At 38.2% G+C, this 25,701-nt stretch overlaps 1 protein-coding gene across 5 annotated transcripts in view; it reads left to right on the top strand.

The window, feature by feature from the left end:
- Positions 1 to 25,426, top strand: part of LOC131031099 (protein spt2) — a 28,040-nt gene extending 2,614 nt beyond the window's left edge. For 2 of the 5 annotated variants that reach the window (XM_057962129.2, XM_057962126.2), the window contains 9 exons: positions 20,442 to 20,491; positions 20,576 to 20,901; positions 21,375 to 21,492; positions 21,621 to 21,734; positions 22,019 to 22,148; positions 22,228 to 22,859; positions 22,950 to 23,071; positions 23,199 to 23,288; positions 24,171 to 24,476. In XM_057962129.2, the coding sequence (XP_057818112.2) occupies positions 20,465 to 20,491; positions 20,576 to 20,901; positions 21,375 to 21,492; positions 21,621 to 21,734; positions 22,019 to 22,148; positions 22,228 to 22,859; positions 22,950 to 23,071; positions 23,199 to 23,288; positions 24,171 to 24,282 (1,671 nt within the window). In that variant the 5' untranslated portion in view covers positions 20,442 to 20,464 and the 3' untranslated portion in view covers positions 24,283 to 24,476. Of the gene's footprint in view, positions 1 to 20,403; positions 20,492 to 20,575; positions 20,902 to 21,374; positions 21,493 to 21,620; positions 21,735 to 22,018; positions 22,149 to 22,227; positions 22,860 to 22,949; positions 23,072 to 23,198; positions 23,289 to 24,170; positions 24,477 to 25,083 lie in introns of those variants that run through there. The other 3 variants (XM_057962128.2, XM_059209400.1, XM_057962127.2) reach the window with 2 other exon arrangements.
- The last annotated feature ends 275 nt before the right edge of the window (positions 25,427 to 25,701 follow it).

Raw genomic sequence — 25,701 nt, 5'->3', positions numbered from 1 at the left:
GGAATGATTAGCTGATCTGCTTTATATCTTATGGCTGATCTACTCTTTATGAGCAGTGATGCTAATTGAATTGTTTCCCTTCTATGATTATCAGTCTGCTGATTACTGATTGCAGATCTGTATGTCTGATCTGACCTCTTGCTTTTCATTCCATTGATCATTCAATATAGACATCTTCATTGATGATTTAATTGCTCTATGGCTGAGAAGTTAACCCCACTTGCTGGTTGATGATTCTGTTGATCTGCTTATTCTATAACCTAATACAATTTATTATAAATGATCCAATTCCCCATGGCTAATTGATGCCTGTAACTTAATAACAGTACTGATATGGTCTGATCGTTGGTCATATCACTGTAGGCTTTTGATTCCTTTCCTTTATATCACTCAATGTGGGGGAGAGGTCACACCTCTTCATCATGTATGCCCTTTAGCAACAGACACACCAAAGAAACGGGACTCAAACTCGGCTCGGACTTGGCAAGGCTGACTTAGCTGGACTCGGGAAAGTGAAAAACTCAAGAAATTTAGAGATTTTTAAAGATTTAAAACTTGTTTCATGCACCCTTTATTGAATACACCTTAAAGACACAATAACATCATCAAACTCGGCTCATTTGATTACATACACAAGTATACATCAATCACATAAGCATAAACGCAAATTGTAGCTGAAGAAAATAACAAATATAGATATATAAATATTGTCAAATGTATACAATATTACAAAACTCATGGAGTAAAAAATCCATGTCATCATATGATCATCATCAAATGTTCCATACAAATACCAAAGGTAAATACAACTACAAGCCTATGGCCTAGAGGAGCGTGCACCCTCTGGACCCGACCCCCTACGAAGGCGTCTAAGGTAGGTCCTGGATGATTCGGCAGCCATAGCCGCTCCCCGTGACACCATGCCATGCTCACCAACATCAGGAACATCTGCGTCACTATCAGTATCTGCCTCTGAATCTCCTGTCTCTGCTCGTGCTCCCCGCTCCTCCTCTGCCATGGCTACAGCCTCAACCTCTATATCTACTTGGTCGATCCAATTAGTGTCATCATCACTAAAGACAGCCGCAGGATCTGTCTTAGTGGCCCACTCTGCATTAGGATCAATCTCATCTAGAATGATAGGAGAGATGTCAGCTAATGCATTCTTTCTCATTCTCAGGTGGAGGTTGTAGTGAACAAAGACGAGATCATTCATCTTCTCCACGGATAATCTATTGCGCCTCTTGGAGTGTATGTGCTCAAACATACTCCAATTGCGCTCACAACCAGATGCGCTGCATGGCTGGCTCAAGATGCGAATGGCCAACTTCTGAATATTTGGTGTCATTGGGCCAAAATAGCTCCACCAATTATCTGAGTTTGAAATGAGAAAAATAAATAAAATCAGTCTCACTCATAAACTCATTTAACAATATATACAATAAAACTAAAATTAAGCCTTACAATTTATTTTACCTGGCATCATAGTTGTCCTACTTTCTTTGGCGATAGGACGAGAGAAGGTCTCCCCTTGTGCATTTGAGAACAACTGTAGCTCTCGAATAAGCTCTATCTAAGTAGAACCTGTAGGTGCCATCTTCTCCATGATTGAGTATAGCCCATGAAAATGTTTTTTTTGGCCTTTTTTTGAGCCCAGCCGGCCGGCCGAGTCCTAGGCATGGGACTCGCCGAGTTTGGCGATTTTATGCCAAACTCGCCAACTCGGCAAGTCTGGCGAGTTCGTCCCTTGGACTCGGCCGAGTCCGAGTCCGAGTCCGAGCTTGGCAGACTCGAGGGGCATGACTCGGACCCGGACTCGCCGAGTTTGGGCCAGTCCGGGCGAGTCCCGTTTCTTTGAGACACACCCTTTCACCCTTAGTATCCTTTGAAAGAGTGCGACTCCTTATTATTTCTGCCCTTTGAAAGGGACATTACAATTGGCGTGATATGGAGAATGTAAGCAATCTCATTTCTGATTTGCTCTAAATCTTTTAAAGTAATTCTCTAGTTAAAATAGTAAGGTTCTTCCTACCTTGGATTTTTGAAGTCGAACATGATAAGCTAGAGTATTACAATATATAGGTTAGTTTTCAAGTACAGTAAATATTTATATCATGATGATGTATATCCAAATGGCAGATCAAAGAGCATGATCCAAAGCATTGATGCAACATATTGTATGAGGTTCTTTCCAAATTATTTTACCCATTTCATGGATTGTGAATTTTGATGTGCTTAATAGATTCTGTTAATGGGAGGGATTATGCTTTAAAGTCAAGCTCCTTGAGAAACTAAGGATCAAATAGAAAATAAGATCATGGATTTAGCATTTTTGAAATGATGCAAGATAATGGAGTCATTCCTTCTTTTGTCTACATATTTTTGTATGGAAGAGCTATAGCAACAAACACATTTGTGATTGGGGCAGCCTTTCCCTATTGAGATCTATTTTTTATGATGAATTGTCTTTATTACTAATTATAAAATAATATATTCACAAAAAAGGTGGGCGAAAAAAGTCACATTCCTAAAGTCCAAACAGGGCTTATGCTCAAAGCAAGATAACATAAAACATAAATAAAGTCACTAGGTGGCTAGAGCAAGACCAGGAGGAGGAGGAGGGAGATCATGGTGATTTGGTTATCCCATACATTAGTGGTGTCTAAGGTAACCACAGGAGAGCCCCATCCATCATTATTATTAGTATTTTCTTCTTATTTTTCTTCATTGGCTACCGGGGTAGGAGAGATGGCAAGAGCTAGCTGAGGAAATTTGCTGGAGTCTAGCTAACCCGAATAAACATCCACGAATAGGTAGTGGAAAGGCAAAGCATCTGTTTCCAGGTTGCAACCAGCCTTGCCGAGCATGCTCCTTTCTCACAAGAGGAAGAGAGGGCTTGTGAATGAGTCTCCCTATGGCCACAAACAGGCTACCTATGACCATGTTGACACCCACGAGGAGGAGATTGACCTTGAGAGGAGCGAGTTAGGGGAATATTGGCTACAGTACATGGGGCTTTGCCTTAGTGATCCAGTAAAATCTGTAAGTTGGCCAGCTCAAGTGCAATTGTTAGCTTTCACTTGAATCTGCAATAACACATTAGAACAAACCATAACTTTAGCATAGATTGAGAATTGTTGATCAATAGAACATTTTGAAAAAATAGCAAAATTTCTATTTCACCATATGCTATTGCTAAAGACAATCTCCACCTTGAAAGTATGCGAGATCTGAATGAATTTATGAGGGTTGCAAGGCCAATCCCCTAATAAAACCATATGCCAGGAAAATGGCTCTGGTCTGAATGGCTTGAAGAAGTCATGAATCCAAGACCAAACATTTTGAGCGCTTAGACAAAACTAGAATAGATGTTTGAGAGATTCTTGATGCCCACAAAAATGGCATTGAGGACTAGGAATGCTTAAATTGGCCAATCTAGAACCAATAGGGGGACCTTGAAAAATTAGACAGCAGGCAAATTGTGCCAATTCAGGCTCCAGCATTGTCAATCAATGTGTGAAACTTGCGTTGCCAGGCTAACACAGGAGGTTGCAAATGCTACTGTTGATTTAAGGTGGACACTATGAGCAAATAAAGGGAAAGGAAATGATGCCATTGTCAAGGCTTTTAATTCAAAATACCAATGACTGAAGATCTATTATTAATAAATCAAGGGCCGAGATATACAATCTTTCCACTAAGTCATTCTTTATGCACCTTGAGTTGTCCATTGCTTTGTTTATAGATTCAAGTTAAACTTTGAGAAGAAACATAAGTTAAGAAGAATCAGTCTAATAACAAGTCTGTTCATGATCTTTCCTCATGGAGATAAATGCTGTTTGGGCACCTTTAAAAACAGTGGCCCCCAGCTGAACATGAAAGCTGTGTTCATCCTTCTTTGGCAGTGGGATTTGATTTTAACTCAAGGACAACAGGCTATTTATTTTTAGCATATTCTACTCCTATTTTAAAGAAGGATAAAGAAGGCCTTTCAATCTCTTTGTTAGACAGAAAACCATCTTCTTGTCTTCCTATCAATTTCCTGCTGGTTCAGTTCAGATGGTGGTGATCATACAAACCGGTCCTCTTTACGTACCATATTTATTCAAGTAGGAAATACTCCCACAAGATTCTGTTGAATATTGGTGTAGGTGTTAGCAGCTGCAGAACTGTTGTGGGGCTGCTTGCTCATAAATTATAATTGCTTTGCTGGGATTTTGAGCCCAAAAATGGTAGGTATGCTTGCAGATTCACAAATTTTCAGTTTTGCTTCAATTTTTGTCTTCAATGAATGACAAAATTAATAGGTTGCAGTAGTTTAGTTATGGTGCTTCTTATCTTGTCATGTCTTTGGATCGTGATAGTATGTTTGGGTTGTGTTTAGATCCTTCAGCTGGTGTTTTCAGTATTAATAAATGTAATGGTTAGTGTAGACACTTGAAATTTGCACAATGAATTAAGTGAATTTTATTCATTTAATTATTCTTAATTCTTCCTATTAATTAAATTAAGATTTAAGATTTAATTAATATCCCTATTCTTCTAATCGCCTATTAATTAAATTAAGATTTAATTAATATACCCTTCTTCTATCTAAGAGCCCATTTAATTAAATTTACGTTTAATTAAAATCCCCCTTCTAGCCCATTTAATTAATTTTACATTTAATTAAATCCCCCCACTTGCAAAATCCTACAAATGCAAGTTGCAACCACAATTGAAATAAATTAATTTTATTTTAATTAAATTCTATTTTCTCCACCCACTTGCATTTTCCTACATATCCTACTTGCCTCCTAAACCCCTTCTAGATTCTTCTAATCAATTCTAATTTAACTTAATCCATCTCTTAAATATTGTCACATCCCTAAGCAAAGAGAAGTCACTTCTCAAAGCCTTCAAAGTCTTTGAAAACCATTAAAGGCTTTATGTCTTCAACAAGTTAACTCTCAAAGTCTTCCTAACCATTAATGGTTAACTCAACTTTCTTGCATGATTAGAGACTTTCTCTCTAACTCAACTCTCATCTAACCCAAGGGTCTCATCAAGCATTCATGACTTTAACCTTGGTTATTTCTTTAACCCTTGCACAAGAGTTTATCCCTTGGGTAAAAACTTTATCCATCGGATAACCCTAACCTAACCACACCCTTACCTCTTAGGGTAACCTTCATGTCTTCTCAAACATTTAATACTTCTTTCATCTCCTCTCAAGCAACCTTTTGTTGACAATTGTCACCATTTCATTGGTGAGAATTGTAAACATGGATTGATTAACTTTCAATCCTAGCCCTTGTTGAGATTATTCAATCTCAACCCTCCATTGCCCTATTTTCCCTATAAATAGAGCCCATTCCTTCTTCAAAAAAACTCAAGTCTTCGTGCATCAAACTTATAGTCTCATAACATTAAGCATATTATATCTCTTTGATAGAATAACATTTTAGATCATTTTGATAGCATTTTAATCTTAGATATATCATGTTAATCTCATATCATGTTAGCTTCAACTTAGTATCATTTTCATACTAGTTTAAGCTTCATATCAATGCCTTGCATCCTATCATCATCATCTAGTTTCATATCTAAATCATCACTAGGATCTTGGTTGCATTCCATTTAGATCTTAGAATCATTTAAATCTCGTTCTTTAGGTTGTCATCTTAAAGAATCAAGTGCTCTTCCAAGCTGAGAGTCACCTTGAATCTTGAAGATCCTTGGAGATAGAGGAACATGGAACGATTTTAAAGAGTTTGGATTCATTTAACTTGCTTTGTTTGGATTTCTAACCTCTAATGCATTGTTTCATGTGTGTGTTTGAATTGTTTTCTTCTATTGCAGGTTGATACCACATTCCAGGGATACATTAATTGGCGCCCCACGGTGGGTGCCAAAAAATGTGTGCGGGAAAAGTGGTGCAAAGAAACGGATATTTCGGTTTCTGGACAAGTCCACACACTAGTGGAACATCCCTTGGGAAGTTGAGTTATTCAATATTGTTAGAGTAATCGGGTTTTTACTTGATTAATTAAACAACATTTGTTTAATTATTTAAGTTCCCTTTATCTCTTTTTACACTTAAGCTAACATTAGGTGCTTAATAATTAATTCTTTTATTAATTATTATGTGCAAGCCTAGGTTTTCCCTTTCAGGGTTTCTTGACCTATTAGAGGTTAATTTTCTTTTCTTTGTATGATTATCACATTACACATTTTGTGAATATTGAGCTCTCATCTTTTTGAGCATATTTTCTATGTATTTGTTTTTGTGTTATTGCTTCCTTTCTTCTCCTTGTAACAGGTTTATTCAACTTGCAGAGATCATTTAGGCTCCTGTGGTGTTGTATTTTTCAACTCTCACAAATATAACTCCATAACTTGCACCGAGAGTCCCATTGGTGTGTGGACGTGTCCAAAAACCGAAATATCCGTTTCTTTGCACCACTTTTCCCGCACACAGTTAGTTTTGGTTTAACACTAACTTTGATTTGGTTTGAGTGAGTCATTTTGGACAATAGTAATCTATTGCCATCATTGATCCTTTAGGCTTTCAAGTTGGATTTGAAGGTGTAGAATTAATGTCCTATGAGTGTCCTGTCTCGAACAATCTTTCAATTGATAATAATATTAATTGATATTTGGGAGAAACACCTTCTAATTCAAGTGTCTTGGTCTCTAGAGTTAGTAAAGAAGAGGAAAGTTTGGTCAACCCTGGGTGTCCTAATATTAGTACCACCTCTCTTCCTTCCACAGTCCTAGAGCCCTCATTTGTGGATGCAAAGTTTAACGGTCATTTGTGCCCTTCTTCTATAGATGTTTAGAGTGTTTAGAATATAGAAAGGGTAGAAGAGGTGGTGCCACATAATAAGGTAGATTATTGGAAAAACAATCGGTAGCGAAACATTTGGACAATGTGCCAGATGAGCCCCCTCTTACATTTTAAGAATGGTTTAAGCTTTTCCATTACATAGAGATTCACACCTGAAGAAGATTTCGTGGTTGAAATTAAGAATGTGATTATTATAATAATATAGAACAAGGAGTGTTGTCCCTTACAGGTCATGTATTTTATAATATAGCAATTGCACATGCCCATCTCTAGGGTAAAGAAATGTGTTTTGTACCTTGCAAAGATTCAAGCTGCTCACCAGGCATGGTAAACTCCTTACGAGCTGCAACTATGTTGGGGTGATCTAGGAAGAACTCTGTTGTAGGCAATCCAATGACCTTTGCTATAGTGGCTTTTGAGGTGTCCACCCGCACATTCTTTACCATTACGACATTGTTAGTTAAGGTTTTAGGCAAACTGCCTCACTACTTCATCATCATACAATGTTAGTCGTTGGAAATAATCAAGCTTGCTTGTCAAAAAATCAGAAAGCAACCCCCATCGTTTAGGATCATTTTATGATCCATCAGTTCCTTTCTAATTGGGTTGCCATCCATCTATAACTATTCAAAACCTATAGCCTGCCTTTGCGTATTCTTGTAATGAAATTTGTCGTTTTCCCTTTTTCTTATTCTTTGTTGAATAGCTTGTCCAAAGTAACAGTATAACGCCAATTTTTCTTATCGCCAATTGACATGAGAGAGTAGTATCTTGTGTGGAAGAATGACTACTGGTTTAGTTCAATTCAAAGAGGAAGCTGATCACTCAATATCATGACAATTGGCAACTTAATTGTACACTGAAATGTACTTTTTGGTATGTTTGTCATAATAGCAGAGTAACCTACATAGGTTGGTGATGGAATTTAATTGATAATCTGTGGTAATCCATTCCCCCCAAGTTAAAGGATGACGTGTCCTCATATGTCAAGTGAGGTAACAAGACTTACAGAGTGGAGATTACAGGAAGCATTTTTCATAAGTGCTATAGTTATGAGAAATAAAACAAAATATAATGAAGATTGATTAAAAATGTGATAAATATTTATGAAAAATCGTGATAGAAGAAATAGGCGTACCTCTCACATTAGCTAGAAAAGATTTGTTGATGTTGCAACATGTGAAAATATGGTGATTGAAATCATGGAATGACAAAATTTATTGCATGACAGAGGGTTTGTCATTTTATTGCAAGGCATGTTGTAATTCGTGGCAAAAAGCAATTGTGGCAGTGGGATGTGTGACTAAGTATTTAAATGGCTGCATGTAATGATTTCATGAGGTTGGATGATGTGTCAAATGGAAATGACGTGGCAGTAGTGGTGGTAGATGCAATTTCAATATGTATGCCCACATGTACGGCTTCACAGGTCTCACAGCTTGTGGCTGCATGTACAGTTTCCTCTATGCCGTGGCTAATGGCTGTGTACAACAGTCATGGATCAATATGAATTGGGGCTGTGCCCTTAACAAATTTCAACAATTTGCAGGTCACCCTCGTGTAATGTTTATTTTTATGAGTGAACTAATCTATATTATCTAATATTGCTTTTGGATTCAAGATACAGAAAGGTACCAAAAATATATCTAATAGATGCTATGATCTCAACTTTTTATCCCAAAGGGGAGTAGTTTATAAGTTTCTGTGCTTGCAAAGCAAACCCGATTTGCAAAATAATGAGGTGAAATAACAACTAATCCAGTATGGCCAGAGTTGTTCCCATTGGAAATGACAAATTATTAAATATATTCTTAGAAAGAAAAAGCTCTTGCATAAGGTTCTGTATTAGCTACATACAGAAACCTAAAAGGTTTGTTCCTACAATATATTACTACATTGTTATATCCTACACCACAATCAAATTTGAAACATCTGATTGCTCTAACTCCATGAATGCTTGTAAGTATACAGAGCACCTTTATATAAGACCTAATGACATAAGTAGAGGCATAAACTTATTCACAAGATCCAAGAGATGTATGACCAGGTGCTCAATAATATGCTGTCATGCAGAAGACTGCCAAGCAAATACCAGTGGTCCATAAATCAAACCCAAGTTATTAGTGACCAAACATGATGTTTCTTCTTAGTATGCTGAATATGCTGTTAGAACTTAAAACAGATCTTGACTTGTCTATAGTTGTAATGTCCCTGTTATCACAAAAGCTCGCACCCTTGCTGAGCTATCAACTCAACAACCTTGTGAAACATGGAAACAACCCCGAAGTGTGGGACCTTGCGCAAAGGGGTTGAATCTCCGGAGAAGGCCGACCGACTTCCTTCTCAATCCAAGTGCAGGTGTTGAACCAACTCAACACCTCAAATCTTATTTCTAAACTACCCTAACAACTTACAGAGGAAAAGGGAAGAGAGAAAGGCTAAAAATGAAAGGAGGTGATGCACCAAGATAAGAGATTGTTCTTCTCCCCACCCGAAATGGCACAAGGAATCAACTGAAATACCCAAGAGATGCACAAACTTCAGTTGCATGAGTGACCCAAATGCATGTATGGAGGTTAGAATTTGCTAAGTGTCAAGAGGGGAGAAGGATTTCCACAAGTCACACTTAAAAAAAACAAGTTAACACAACATATATGGAGAGGAGCCACAAAACATACACCTATGATGAAGGTAAGGAAACATATACAACATGCATAAGTTGAAGGAAGGCAAGAATGCAATTTCAATTCATTCAAAGGCCAAAGGCCAAACTTACAGTTGCAGAAATGCAAAAAATAATTACAAGTCTTCAAGAGAAGAGAAAGAGCATAAGAAAGCTCAAGGCAGTAGGGAGAGAACCCTTTACAATGAGGCTTAACAACCTTTATATAGAAAAATGGTTACAAGAGTGATCATGACCCCTGCATGTCAGTCTGGGAGTGCAGGGAATTGCATGCACTTGACTTTTGTACATGCAAGCAACCTAGCCATACCCACAAAAGGCAACCTTGAGAAGGGTAGATTGACTGACCTTCCAAAGTCAGAGTATGCAGACATGACATAAGTCACTACAACAAGCATGGCCCCATATATCTCTTGATGGAAACCCTGCCAAAAACATTAAATGCACCCTTGTGGCTCCACAAAAGAAGGTGCACAAGTTACAAAAGTTGTCGGAGCATTTAAAGCTTTGAGTGTCGATCACGCCATCCGGAAGTGTTGCAAGCCAGAAGGAGTTTGGAAAACTTCGGAGACCTGGGTCACCGAAGTTGGGAAGACTTGGGAACCTAGGAACCTTGGGGTTCTGGAGTTCCGGGGTTGAGGAAGGGAAGACTTAGGAACTTCGGAGACCTAGGTCACCGAAGTTGGGGAAGACTTGGGAACCTGGGAACCTCGGGTTTCCAGAGTTCCGGGGTTGAGGAAGGGAAGACTTAGGAACTTCAGAGACCTGGGTCACTGAAATTGGGAAGACTTGGGAACCTGGGGGGTCCGACAAGACAACACTTCATACTTCACGATTCCATTGTTTTCTCCTTGATCAACTGAGGCAACGGTGGTCCATAGAACATATCTCTGATCGGTTCTCACTGATGGACCAAGGGTGTCATAAAATGACAACATTTTTGGCGACCTCTGCGGGATGCTTGCCTGCTAAGCATGAAGTCCAAAAGCCTTGAGCATCCATTGGACATTGAATCACAACTGCAAGAAAGAAGAAAAATTCTCTCCTCTGTAACCTGCAAAGGATCAAGATCAGCCATTCTGAAGGGGAATAACCTGTGCTTGTGCACTTCTTGGAAAACAAGAAACCTAACTAATATTTACATTGTTACAATAAGAGGCAAGTGATGCTTTTGCCTCTGTCAAAGAGGAACCTTTTGAAGGCGCTGATCCCCCTCATACCATTGTTACATTCACCATCTAGCTGCAATGGTTGAAATCTCTTGTATACATGCATTAGATCACACATACTACTCATGTGGTGAAAGAAGACTTCACCATTTACCTTGCCACCATAGGGAAGCCATAGAAAATAGCCACCTGAGACATCCGGGGATGCATGAAGCATACGCATAGTAGCAAGGGGGGAGTTTTTTAGGAGTTGGCTAGCATCAAAAGAACTACTCCCTGCAAAAGAGAAGGCATCTCTATTATACAAGGGGGCATCATTTTTTTCACAATAGCCGGCCTCCTCTTGGCGTGAGTCGAAACCAAAGGAAAAGGCCTCGAACTCACATGGTGATGAAAAGTATGCCATATCTTTGTCTTGGCTTGCATAAGGGTGTTCTTCAGACACATAAAATTGGAAACTTTGAAGCTCGGGTATACTGTCAAGTCGAGCAACCAAAAGACTGTTGGCATGACCAACATGTTGCTCAACGTCATCAAACTTGGCATGTTGGTCCCAAGTGAAACATTCAAGTTCAGGCACATCATCTCTAATGCCAAAAGAAACATCTTCACCTTGAATGAAGACCTCATATTCGACATCATCACTTTCAGGGATAGGGGAGAACCAACATACATCATAATCGCATGTGCTAATATCCAACTCATCATCACAAATCTCAGGTTTATGAGACACCTTACAAGAAGATCTAAAATCTTCAGATTGTCTCTTTGTTTTTGTTTCCTCCTCCAGGCAACAGAATGCAACAACCTCAGGTTCATGGCACGATCCATCCGCCATGCAATCTGCAGCAAAACCATTACCCCGTGTGCCCTCTTCAACACTAGCTTGTTGCTTTAGAGCTACCACCGAGGGAGGTGTGGACATATCCTTCTCCTCATGATCAATAAAGAAAGGAAGATTGTCAAATGAGAGGACAATGTCCTCCTCTTTACCTTCACACTCCTCATGTTCAATGACCTGTTGCTGCAACTGATTGTTCTCAATATCCTCCTGCAACATTGCCGATTCCTCTTCCTTTAGAGCATATGAAGACTCCCCAATGGCTGATTGAACCCCTCGTCATGATGAGGATGGGAACCATCCGTCCTCCATACAACAGGTCTGCTCTTAAAAAGGGAGATAGCATCAGGAAAGGGCCTAGGTGGTGGGGTGTTTTGCAAAAGGCACTGAGGAGAAGGCTCTTGTATATCAACAACTGGAGCTCCCTTGAACCCTGGAACTTTAAAACTAGGGGGGGAAGTTGAAGGCTTGGGAGGTCTCCCTTGCCTGAAGCTTGGGATTTCAAACTTAGGAACCCTAGGGGCAAAAATCTCCTCCTTTATAAGCCGTATCTCTATAGCTGCTAGTTGCTCAATTTCTTTCTTCGTAGTAGAGGCAAGCTGCCTTGCAAGGAACTCCCTATGTTGTCTTTGGGCTCCCATCTGTTGTTGCTGAAGCTGAGCCTGATAAGCAAGCTGATCCTGCCGTAAATCCCACTCCTGTTGTCTCTTCAACTCCTCCAACTGCTTGGTGAAATCAAGCAACACACTATTGATTTCTGCAATTTGCCTTTTTTCGTCATCTTGGGGCTAGTTGGGCTGCCAAGAAGGTTGAGTAGGGGTGGGTGGGTGGCAAGCATTAGGAAAGTACCCACCTGTTGCTGAAGCGAAGTTGTTTGGGTTGAAACTAGGAGCAGTCCTAGTTCCGTCCTGTTGGTAAGGAGGGGAAAAATGGTTGGCATTCTCATAGAATGGGGGTGAATAGAAGTTACACCCATGATATGAACTCATTTTAAAGCATTTGAAAGAGATGGAGCTTTTTTAACAAAATGCTTAAAAGAGCAGACAGACCCTCTCAACCAGAGACTGATAACATACCACAGATCCATCAAATGATTGTAGAGTTGCCAGGTGCTTGAAAGATGTTGCCTCCAAAGGCTTGATGAACTGAAGAACACACTGAATCTTCAGTTGGCTTGGGCTTAGGACTGCATGACTTCAGAACCTTGGGGTTCCGGAGTTCAGGACTTAGGCACTTTGGAACCTGGGGGTTCCAAACTTGCGAATTTTGGAACCTGGGGGTTTCGGAGTTGATGACTTGGGAACCTGGGGGTTCCGGGGTCCCAGAGTTAGGTTCTTCGTATGAACAAGAACTGGACTTGAGCAGAGTCGCCAAGTGCTTGAAAGGTGATTGCCTCTAAAGGTTGAAACACTAAGAATTAGCACTGAATCCTGAGCATGTATGTCGAACTAAGTCCCACCGGGCGTGCCAAAAATTGTTATCACAAAAGCTCGCACCCTTGCTGAGCTATCAACTCAGCAACCTTGTGAAACATGGAAACAACCCTGAAGTGTGGGACCTTGCGCAAAGGGGTTGAATCTCTGGAGAAGGCCGACTTCCTTCTCAATCCAAGTGCAGGTGTTGAACCAACTCAACACCTCAAATCTTATTTCTAAACTACCCTAATAACTTACAGAGGAAAAGGGAAGAGAGAGGCTAAAAATGAAAGGAGGTGATGCACCAAGATAAGAGATTGTTTTTCTCCCCACCCGAAATGGCACAAGGAATCAACTGAAATGCCCAAGAGATGCACAAACTTCAGTTGTATGAGTGACCCTGATGCATGTATGGAGGTTAGAATTTGTTGAATGTCAAGAGGGGAGAAGGTTTCCCACAATTCACACTCAGAAATAAATTTAACACAGCATATATGAGAGAAGAACCTCAAAACATACACCTATGATGAAGGTAAGAAACACACGCAACATACATAAGTTGAAAGAAGGCAAAAACGGTGATTTCAATTAATTATAAGGCCAAAGGCCAAACTTACAGTTTCAGAAATGCAAAAATAATTACAAGTCTTCAAGAGAAGAGAAAGAGCATAGGAAAGCTCAAGGCAACAAGGATGGAACCCTTTACAATGAGGCTTAACAGCCTTTATATAGTAAAATGGTTACAAGAGTGATCATGGCCCCTGCATGTCAGTCTGGGAGTGCAGGGAAGTGCATGCACTTGACTTTTGTACGTGCAAGCAACCTAGCCATACCCACAAAAGGCAACCTTGAGAAGGGTGGATTGACTGACCTTCCAAAGTCAGAGTATGTAAACATGACATAAGTCACTACAACAAGCATGGCCCCGTACCTCTCTTGATGGAAATCCTGCCAAAAACATTAAGTGTGCCCTTGTGGCTCCACAAAAGAAGGCGCACAAGTCACAAAAGTCGTCGAAGCATTTAAAGCTTTGAGTGTCGATCGCACCATCCGGATGTGTTGCAAGCCAGAAGGAGTTTGGAAAACTTTGGGGACCTGGGTCACTGAAGTTGGGGAAACTTCGGAGACCTGGGTCACCGAAGTTGGGAAGACTTGGGAACTTGGGAACCTCGGGGTTCCGGAGTTCCGGGGTTGAGGAAGGGAAGACTTAGGAACTTTGGAGACCTGGGTCACCGAAGTTGGGAAGACTTGGGAACCTAGGAACCTCGGGGTTCCGGGGTCACCGAAGTTGGGAAGACTTAGGAACTTCGGAGACTTGGGTCACCGAAGTTGAGAAGACTTAGCAACTTGGGAACTTCGGGGTTCTGGAGTTCCGGGGTTGAGGAAGGAAAGACTTAGGAACTTCGGAGACTTGGGTCACCGAAGTTGGGAAGACTTAGCAACTTGGGAACTTTGGTTCCGGAGTTGAGGAAGGGAAGACTTAGGAACTTTGGAGACCTAGGTCACCGAAGTTAGGGAAACTTCAGAGACCTGAGTCACTGAAGTTTGGAAGACTTGGGAACCTAGTAGGAACCTCGGGGTTCCGGAGTTCCGGGGTTGAGGAAGAGAAGACTTAGGAACTTCAGAGACCTAGGTTATCGAAGTTGGGAAGACTTAGCAACTTGCGAACTTAGGGGTTTCGGAGTTCCGGGGTTGAGGAAGGGAAGACTTAGGAACTTTGGAGACTTGGGTCATTGAAGTTGGGAAGATTTGGGAACCTGGGGGGCCTGGCAAGACAACACTTCATACTTCATGATTCCATTGTTTTCTCCTTGATCAACTGAGGCAGCGGTGGTCCATAGAACATATCTCTGATCGGTTCTCATTGATGGACCAAGGGTGTCATAAAATGACAACAGTCCCCTTCCTAATTTGCCCTAAAATCACAATTGCAACTAATTAGGGTTAGGGTTACATCTTACCAAATAATTATTTCTTTAATAATGCAATCCTGGGTTTGAATCTTGCAAGCACAACATGAAAGACATGCAATATACATACATATATCTATATAGTCAAGCCACATTAATGCCTTGGGGGCAGAAAAGACATGATGGGTCCATTAATGCCTTGGGGGCAGAAAAGACATGATGGGTCCATTAATGCCTTGGGGGCAGAAAAGACATGATGGGTCCATCCGAAGCGATTTCTACACCAAGCCTAAGAATGGACGTCTACCACAGCCCTCTTGCTTGGTCGCTTGTACTAGCTTTCCCCATCAATGTCTCATCTCCCTAAGGACACTTACCATCTTGTGGAGTTGGGCGGAGATCATAAGTGCGTTACTCAACTCTCTACATAAGTGTTGTCTTGTCCTAGGAGCCATAGTGGTCAACTCTAGGATGGCTGGCTTAATTAGCCCTTGTATGCACCTTTTGCTTACACCTCAGGCCCTTTCTACAAGGTGGTTTTCAATCAATGAAGCACATTCTATATTCTATCATAAGAACATATACTTAAACATCCTAAATGTAACCAGCTATTGTAGAGAAATTGGGGAATTACAAGTAGGGAACAGCGATGGGGTCATCTTTTAGGTCTGCCACCTCATGGTATAAGACCGGGGAGTACCATGGGGCCAAAGGGGTACAAGGGTACTACTGCCTTTGGGCTTAGAAAGGATGGACCTCCGGGGCACCCTATTCTGAATGCTCCTCATGCTCTTTATCATGGTAAATGAATGCATTAAGAATGTTCAATCATGGGAAGTAGTGTAGAAGTCGCAAGATTGAGGGGAACGGTTATAGGATACCTCACTAGGTACTCCACCTCATATGGATGGCACGGGCCACATGAGGCCAAGGGGGATAGTGTTCCGCCCTTGGGCCTAGGGTAGAGGATCTCTAGGGCACCCTCTCGAGTCACCCTATCTTAGCTCTTTTATGGTTGATCCTTCTCAAACTGAGCCTTGGTCTGCAAGTCCAGAGCAATAACTTCTGTTGTCACACGAACATCTTTAGAAGACACATCTACCTTTGACTTTCTATTTTGTTTTTGAGTTGCAGCAGTTGCCCTTGTTGTTGAAGCATGAGAACTCAAATTAGACATTTTCCCATCAGCCCTTTCTTTGATCCTTAACAATGTCATATCGTTCTACCTCATTTAGACAAGGATCAACACCTTTTTAAGGTATGTGAAGGAAATGAGCCCTCACTCTCGTGTAAGTACCTTGCCATGACAGTTCACAAAGCTTCTATGTGATGGTGGCTGTTCCACTCAACCCTTTCAACCTTGGAACATGAACACAGTAGTCCCACAGTGGGTACAAGCCTTGTTTTTCCCCACTTGACATATCTAAATTTGTGGTAGAATGAGAAAGACAAATAATAAGATTATTGCTGTAAATTTTTTTTACAGTAAAAAATTTTTTTAGTCAAAAAGATCTAAAATTCAAAGTTTACACGTTTCATGATGAATACAAAATATTTATATTACTAGTAATTTTTTTTTTTTAATTATTGGTTATTACCAGCTAAGTCATGGCATCCAAGCATTTAAAGAAAAAATAAGACAACAGTATTACTGGTAAATAAGTAATTGGAATATACTAATAAGTTAATTTTAATAACTAATAATTAATAAATCAACAACAAAACTTAGAATAAATCGGTATAGTGATATTGTAATAGTATACTAAGAAGTAAATTGTTATTGTTTTACCAGTAATTAGGGCTTCAAAAATGCATTACTAAATGTAATATGATTTTGAAGCATTAATTATTGGTAAGGGATGAAGACATTGAAGAGCAATGTAACAGGAAAGAACACACAGCCATATAGTAATACACAATATGTCTTCAAAACCCTACAAAAATTTAAAGAGCCTAAATTCAAACATCAAAAATGTGAAAATGGAAAGTGAAACCTACTTGTTACAAAATGCAAAAGCAAAAACACATCTTTGCTTTGAAATTATGCCAAAATGGTCTTTGACAATTGTGTGAGATAAGGCGGAGCCAGATTACAATTCACAAACAAAAAATAAATAAAAAGAACCCCTTTATTAGGCAATGGGTACTTGGAGATGCGTGGGAGACTTGTCTAGCCGTCTCTTGTGATGTGGGACGTTTCTACCTATGTGTTAGAGATAGGATATGCATCACCGTCTTGGAAATACGTCCCAGGTGAGGGGAGATGCATCTCCTTGCAACCTTGGCTCTACATAATGAAGTGATACTAGATCATCAAGCTTTTTTTTATGAACAAGGTAAATATATTAGATTGTCTTATATCTGGTGGAAGTGATCATATGCAGTGTAACCTGGATTGCTTACAATCACTTGGTTTGTTAATGCATTGAGTTATAACTGTTTTCACTGTTAAATAATCCAATACAAGTGCCCTTGTTCTCCTAATCTGATGTAAAGCCAGTACAAAACAAGACCCAAGTGCTGATGCCAATAAATAAATAAAAAGAACCCCTAAATAAATAAACCAACCTTTGAAGAACCTATGACCATATGTCCTTCCAAACAGAGATATCTTGTTAATCCCAATCATGATTTCTAACAAAGCAATAAATAAATAGAGATGCCCTTAATATCAGCAGAACGCAAGTTGCAAAATTTACAAAGAGCGCAAAACAATCTCATAAAGGCATACAATATAGTTTCTGATGTTGAAGCTCTGACATCCTCTTCATGGCTGATTTGATTCAGCTGCTTTTCATCAAATGCCTTGGCCATCCTAAGGAAATCAAAATCATTTGGTGCTTGGGAACACAAAAAGTAAGTCTGTTATTTTGCAGAAAAAAATCAGAGCAGAATCAAGTAAAAATGAGCAAAAGCATTGCAGTTAGAGTCTTTAAAGGGGAAAAAATGGATAATATTTGAAAAATTTCTTTCAATGATTTTTTGGTAAAATATTGCAATTTTGTCATGGAAATATCTCCCTGCAGTCTGAGACCCAATATTTCTGAGTATCATGATATTTGCTTCTATGATTTTAACGACCATGGGATGCTTGGGATCAACCTGCACGACCTATTTGTAAATTGGACCTTCAACTTGTAGCATTGGCAGCTGGACTTTTACTGTTCCTTTGACACAAAATATTGGCAATGCAGGGGCTATTGTGATATCTGCTTCTATGATTTTGGGGACCATAGGATGCTTGGGATCAAGCTGCATGACCTATTTGGACCTTCAATTTGTAGTGTTGACAGCTGGTCTAGTTTTGTTGGGGAGATATTTGGAACAATGATGAGCTGTTGCGATACTCTTGGCAGGAAGAAAACAAGACCCATGTGCCGACTTTAAAGAACCTTATAAGATGATTACTGAAAATTGCATTTTTAAATTGCAATTATTGTGCAATTCCATGTTGGAGGGATTGATTATGGACCACTAAAAAAATATAATCAAGTCAGACAGTAGTATTATTGCTCCTTAAAGGATTTTGAGATGAGATGACAATAAGATTGTTTTGTTATTTGAAACGCAAGAATCTCTTTTATATGAAATGCATTGGGTTGGGAAGTCAGAAATCAAGTTTTAGCTGTCAAAGCATGAATAAGGTAGGTTCAATTGTCTGTCTTGCATATTTGTTATGAATTGTGTTCTGTTCTTCTGTTTCTTACAATGGGTCATAAGGAAATATTTTGAGTGTTTTCTTCAGAATGTTAGCAATTGATTATCCCCTGTACTTTATTTGAATATCAGAATCAAGCCAGCGATGCAATTCTTTATTGTATTTCTTGTTTTCACCATTGCTTGCATTATCTGGTAGATTTAAGATAAAATTATAAGTTGTTAGGACTAGGGTTTTCCCCCTCTAACTTGACCCCTCAGAATTCCTTTAAGCTATCTGCTTTTGTTTTGCTTTTAGTCATGTTTTAGTTTGTAGCTTCTTTGGAGCCTCTTGTTGGCTCTCTCTTGCTCGTCACCAGCTGTATTTCTATGTCCCATTGACCTATTTTGGTCACTTGTGGACATTGATATAATTTTTTTCTTTGTTTCATGGGACAAACATGGTGCAATTACAAAACTTCCTTGACTGCAAGATGTGATTTATTGTCAAACTATTGTTCACTTGCAAAATTCTATTCAGAGCTTGGGATATTTAGGTGTTTTCATCATGATTGTATGTTGCTTTCTGTCCGGTAGATGCAGGATAAAGGATATAAGTTGTTAAGATCTGATAAGATTGCTTTTGGATTTGATTCTGTATCTTTTATATTGCAAAAAGATACATACTTGAATCCAGGAGCAATCTTATCAATACTGCATGGACTGTGGGAAATTCATGCCAACCATTGTTAAGATCTTTCATTGGATGAACAAGATGTGATAAGAATTAAAAAAATGCTTCCCTATATGATGAGGAACATGTTTATCGTGAAACTTTTCTGCACAGTGCAAAATTCTTTTCAGGTTTTGGGATGTGTAGGTGTTAATTATCATTATTATATTAGCGTCACAGGGAGTGTACATGGTGATTGCCAATAAACCAAGTTACTGAGTTCGCCAGTTTTGGTGCATGTACCAGAACTGGGTTTGCCCGGGTACGTGCTGGACATATACCCAGGCATGAACCCAGGTATGAACCCGGGCGTATCCAGAGGTGCTGAGCGCCAAAACATAACAAAAACAGACATTTTTGACCTTTTTCTGCATCCAAAAACTCTAAAATGTCCCTAAAAGCACCCCTTCTACCGTTGGGTTTTCCTCACGCATTGATCAATGATAAAGTAGCATACTATAAAATTTATTTAGATTTATAATTCTGTATATTTCTGTAAGTTTTTGCATATATATATATATATATATATATGTATGTATGTATGTATGTATGTATGTATGTATGTATGTATGTAGATATATATATACATATATGGATGAACCCGACCCACGAACCCAAAGGGCAAATTTTTTTTTACCCAAACCCACGAACTGGGTTTGTGTACCTGAACCCGAGCCCGAGCCCAAACTGGTAACTTAGCCAATAAACTAGTAGTTACATGCTGCAAATCAATGTCTAATCAGTGATTAATGAGCTCAAAATCTATCAAGAACATCATTTACTCCATGTTTGTGTATAATAATTTCACTATTTCTGAATACTGTAAATTCATTTTCGGGAACCATTCATACTTTAAACCTTTTTTTGAATCGCATTATAACTGGTCTGAAACATGTACATGGCATCTAGGGGTGTACATGCTGACTGTCATTAAATTCATAACTACATGCTACAAATCAATGTTTAATCTCTGATTAATGAGTTCAAAATCCATCAAGAATATCGTTTACTCCATGTTTTTTGAATCTAAGTATAATAATTCTATAATGCTTGAATATTGTACATGCAAATCAATGTTATCTGTGATTGGCGTGCTCAAAATCTATCAAGAACATTGTTTACTTCATGTTTTTTGAACTTAAGTATAATAATTCCATAATGCTTGAATATTGTACATTCATTTTCAGGAATCATTCTTACTTTAAACCTCTTTTTTGGATCACAGTATAAGTGATCTGAAAGGTGTACATGGCATCAGGGAGTTATGATAGAGCTGTAAGTACAACATCTCTAGTAACTGGAGTATTATTGGTGGTGATGTTTTTTGATTCTTGACAATGGATAAATGAAAATTTTCAGGATTTCTACCGAAGGAATAGGGATTACTCGAGACTCTTAGGAGGTTCCAATTTAGAAGAAAAGGAGGAAAAGCAAGAGGTGGAGGAGGCTGATTTTGATTCAAGACCATCTAGGAGGTCAGCAGCAGATGAAGATGCAAAAACAACCAGAGAACGGCAGGAATATATTCAGAGGAGGCAGAAATTGAAAGAGCTTGAACGCCTAAAGCTTAAAGAGAAATACACGGGAATTTATGGAAGGAAAACTGAATCTCTTAAGAATGAAAGTGGGAATCAGAATAGTCGAAATGGAGAAAACAATAAGAGGAAATGTCTTCCAAATGATAAGTATGATTACTAATTGCTTTAGGCTAATTGTTGCTGAAGTCAGATTCAAAAGTATATTTGAATGTTTATTGTTCATGTGTTCAATTTCTTTAGAATAACTATTGTGTAATTCTGACTCAAAGACAGTCTAAATCTTTAGGAATGTTTAAAGAGAGAAGATATAATTTTTAGTGATGTGTTCTCTGGTTAAGTCTTGAATTAAATCTTGATTGACGTTGAAGTTCATATTCATTCTTAAACAAAGATATTATTAAATTTTGCAGAAATGTATTTCATGCCTGTTCCAATTCACTGAACTTCTTCCAAAACAAGTACTTAGGAAGTTAGAACTATTCTATTGAAATATTCAATACTAGCTTTATGTTTGGTGTGAGCTACCCTTATTTATGTAACTGATGCTGTAGATTTTGAGAATCTGAAGCTGTAGAGTTTTAGTTTACCTAATTGTCAGATGTTTAATATTATTTTTGTAGCTTTGGATCTTTCTTTGGACCCACACAACCAGTTATTGCTAGGAGAGTTATGGAAGAAACACGTGCAAAGCTTGAGACAGCACATTTTTCAGCAAAAGTCTCAAAGGAGGCTCCAGAAGTATGTGATGTGCTCTTTTTGAACAATTTATGTTTTTCTTATTATTTGGAATACGTTGTCCTGACAACATCTCAAATTTTTCTTAATTAGTTTAAATCCTTTGTTTATAACTGATGAATCTGTTTCAGCCTAAGAAGTCATCTACAGCTGCAGCAAAGTCTTCCAGAACTGCAGCAAAGTCGTCTACAGCTGCAGCAAATACAAAAGCTGTATTTAAAAAGAAACCTGTAGCTATCAATGAGGTACAAAGACAGTTTCCTTGAGTTGTTTTATATTATCATAAACTTATTCTAGTTTCTGCATCTATTTGGGAGGAAAATTGGTGGTTATATGGGTATAGGTTATAGCTAAAGGAATAAAGGTAAAATTCTTGATTTCAAATATATTGTCATGTAAATTTTTCAGTATGAAAATTTGAATCTGTGTTTTAAACTTTGTACAAATGAGTCAAGATAGGCTACTGGCTAGTATATACATGGTGAATAACACTGCATTTGATTCACAGCCTTTGGTTCTTCTGTTGCAGGCTATGAAGAAAGCACAGCAACTCAAAGCAGCAAGGGACTATTCATTTCTCTTTTCAGATGATATAGAAAATCCAGCTCCAGAGAGACAACAGGCATCGGAATCTAGAAATGCTGCTTCATCGAGGCCAAGTGAGTCTAACTTGAATTCATCTCTGATGTCTTTTTTGTTTTTTGTAATCTAAGTGCTAAAAATTATTTTCCAATGCAGAGAATTGTCAACCAAAGCAAGTGGTTATGAAGAATTCAATGGAAATTAAGAAAGCTCCTTTATCAAAGTCAATCTTGGAAATTAAGAAAGCTCCTTTATCAAAGTCAATCTCGCATGCAACACAATTTAAAAGCATGGGATCATCTTCTAGACAGATGCCTACCAAGGGGGATCCACAGAAAAGCTTGGTTGATTCGAAGAAGCAAATAAGGAAGATTGTATCTGGAGGTCGGTTGGCTAATGAAAATGGTTCCATACATCACAGTGCGAGCAATGCAAAAATGGATGCTAGAGGATGCAGTGATAAGAAAAGACCACCTTCAAATCCTGGTCCAAAAGATGTTAAGGTTGAGCGTCAACAGCCCTTAGTAAAGCATAAGCATCAGCAGTCTTCAGCACGGCACCCTACAAGTGTGCAGAAAATACTTCCTTCAAATGCTCCAACTCAGAGGTCTCAAGCTGAACAAAGAAAGCCTGTAGCATCGCACAAATCAATGCCTCCAAAGCCATTAACCAAATTGGCACCAAAACCAGTACCCAAACTGACACCAAAACCAGCACCTAAACTAGCACCAAAACTAGCTCCTAAGCCATCTCCAAAACATGTTCCAAAATCGGCACCAAAACCTCAGGTTCATAAATCTATTTTTCTATTTGATTTTTCTGCTTATTCTACAGAAAACTGGTAAGTTCTTAATGTATTTTATTTTTACATTAAACAGGCAAGGCCTCTATCTCATGATTTGCATCATGATCGTCCTAAAAAACGGTCTAGAGGTTATATTTCTGATGAAGATATGGACGAGGGTACAAATTATAGGAGTCTTATCAGACAGATGTTTCGGTAATGTTTTGTCCTCTTTCAAATATTGAATGATATGTCTTATTCAGAAGTAGCAATTTGTATGTTGCTCATAAATTGCTGCTAATTGTTATAAATATTTTGGCTTCTTGCTTGCTATCAATTTCAGGTATGATCCAAATAAGTACAGGGATGATGATGAAGATGATAGTGACATGGAGGTTGGATTTAGCAGGATACAGGAAGAAGAGAGAAGAAGGTAATATACAGTCTGGTGCTTAGTTGATAATTCTCAATAAATATTAAACTGTAAATGTCTCTTTCAGCAAAATTCTGATTTTTATACGGATAGTTGGCCTTGGAATCAGCAAATTGCAGGTTCAGTCATGTTATTTCTTAAACATGTGTGGTTGTACTAGCAAAGTTCTTGTATTTGAATCTCCCTAGGTTTCTCAAGTGTTTTCCATGGACTGATGAAACATATGCTATCCAGAGCTGTTTAGTAATTAATAGGATGATATGCTAATAGGGATTACACCAAAACTATCGAGTACGGTGCTTAATCAAGCAAATATGCCACCCTTCAATTTAACCGATTCTATCAACAAAATTCTGATATTTAAATGCCCCTAGGTGGCTTTGAAAGTATCTCAATGCAACTTGACTTCTACTGTTATATGATAATTTCATGGAACAGTATAAAATACGTTTAGCTTTGCAGCCACTTTTGGTTTTGTGCACATCAACCTTCAAATGCAATTCAAGATCGTAATAAACTAAAGGGAAGAGAGAAATACTAATAGCTGGGTTAGGCAGTATTATCTTAAGATATGTCTATATGTCTATAGAAGCCTAACAAGCTCGGTGCTTTCCTTCCCAAAGCATACCTCTTAAGGATCTGCAGGAGCATACCTAACAAACCCAAAAAGGCTATTGTATGAGTAATGATTACATCATGCCACAAAACGTTTAAGCTCAAACTATAAATTATCTTTTCTTTCAAGCCCACACATTTTTTATTATGCTTGATGTATAACAAGTTGAATGAAAATGTATTTTGTTTGACTTGCAAAATTTAAAATATCCTTATCATCTGCTTTTAGGTATCGATTCATTTTAATGTTGCATTTTTTTTTTCCAGTGCAAGAATTGCTAGAGAGGAGGACGAGAGAGAACTGGCACTCATTGAAGAAGAAGAAAGGGAAGAGAGGGCCAGAGCTAAGAAGCGCAAATTAAAGCAGAGCCAGCGGTGACTGTTCAATAATGTATTGTATTAAATCTTTTCTTACATCTTTTTCTTTTCAACTTTGTATTGCACCTCAGATTTTAATTTGTAACAGTCGGTGATTATTGTGGGTGAGTACCAGCTTTTCTAGAAAATTTTAATTCTTGTTGTATTTCTGCTCATCATAATAAAAGGGGCATTCAGCAAAAGCTCATTTTTTAATTACGTATTGAAAATGACATAGATTCATGATTTTGGGGTCTACTGCTGACTTAAGCATTATCAGTTATTTTCAAGCAAGCAATCTACTTGTATTCTAATGATTTAACACACAATTTGCTTTTGGACTATTCAGTTTGTAGTGGCAATTATATTGCATTAATGGATGGAAACGTTTTGTCAATTTATTCATAAGATTTCCATTGGTTTGCTGTTACGTAATGTGTGTATGGCTATTTCCTTAAATTTTGTTTCAATGCATTCCGTGTTCTGTCTTATCTAAATCTTTTAAGATCTCCCTTACATATTAGGAGTATGATTATATTGCTATAATGAGTTAGTGCATCTGTTAGCAGTTTCTCAGATAATGTATTCTATTGCTTGTAATCTAACATGAAAATAATAATTTTATTTATATTTTGCTTATATTCTTTTTAGAAATATAGCATTTGCGATGCATGTGGTTGAACGATATTATTATATGAATTTTTGCAAGTCTTGTATCTGGTTAGTACATTCATTGGGAGAATAAATGGAAAAACTTGAAAGCATTACATGGGCTATTCAATATTGTTTGATAATCATATTGTTTATTTTTTTTGTGTTGCAGTTAGGGGCGTTATTTGGAAAAGAGCTGATTCTTTGTTTTCAATTGAAATTGAATGGACAATTGACTTGAATGTCAATTTAAATTTGCTCAAACAATCTGTAAACTGGTGTTAAACATAAAAATTAAATGTATAACATCCACAAAAAGTACATGTATCTTTTCTTTCTCACAGAAAATGTATGTAGAGAATAAATTAGAAAAGTTCGGAATGCATATATATATATTGGACTTGAAAATTAAAAAACAGGAGAAGGGTCTTTAGGAGCGGTGCTATGTAGTAAGGGTGCATTTTGTAACTACATAATTTGTACATCTTCAAAATATTGATATTCTTTTAAGCACATTTGTCGTGCTTTGGGATGTATCGAAATGGGTGGTTACTATTTAAGAAATATAGTTTAATAGAGGGCAATGATAGAATCTTTTGATGGGGTGAAGATGGACCAAATATAGTGGAAATGGAAAAAGCAATACGTAGAACTCGTATTAGTTTGAAAGTCAGTAAAGTCAGTAACTGAATAATTTAGTACAAGAGGAATATTGTAAGATGTGGATGTGCAACATCTGCCTTAAAATGAAATGTGGCGTTGATATGTGGTTTACTACCCTAATTACCAA

This window comes from Cryptomeria japonica, chromosome 7 (assembly GCF_030272615.1).
Source record: "Cryptomeria japonica chromosome 7, Sugi_1.0, whole genome shotgun sequence".
In the NCBI taxonomy this organism is placed as follows: domain Eukaryota; kingdom Viridiplantae; phylum Streptophyta; class Pinopsida; order Cupressales; family Cupressaceae; genus Cryptomeria; species Cryptomeria japonica.
This window is presented reverse-complemented; position numbering and strand designations above follow the sequence as displayed.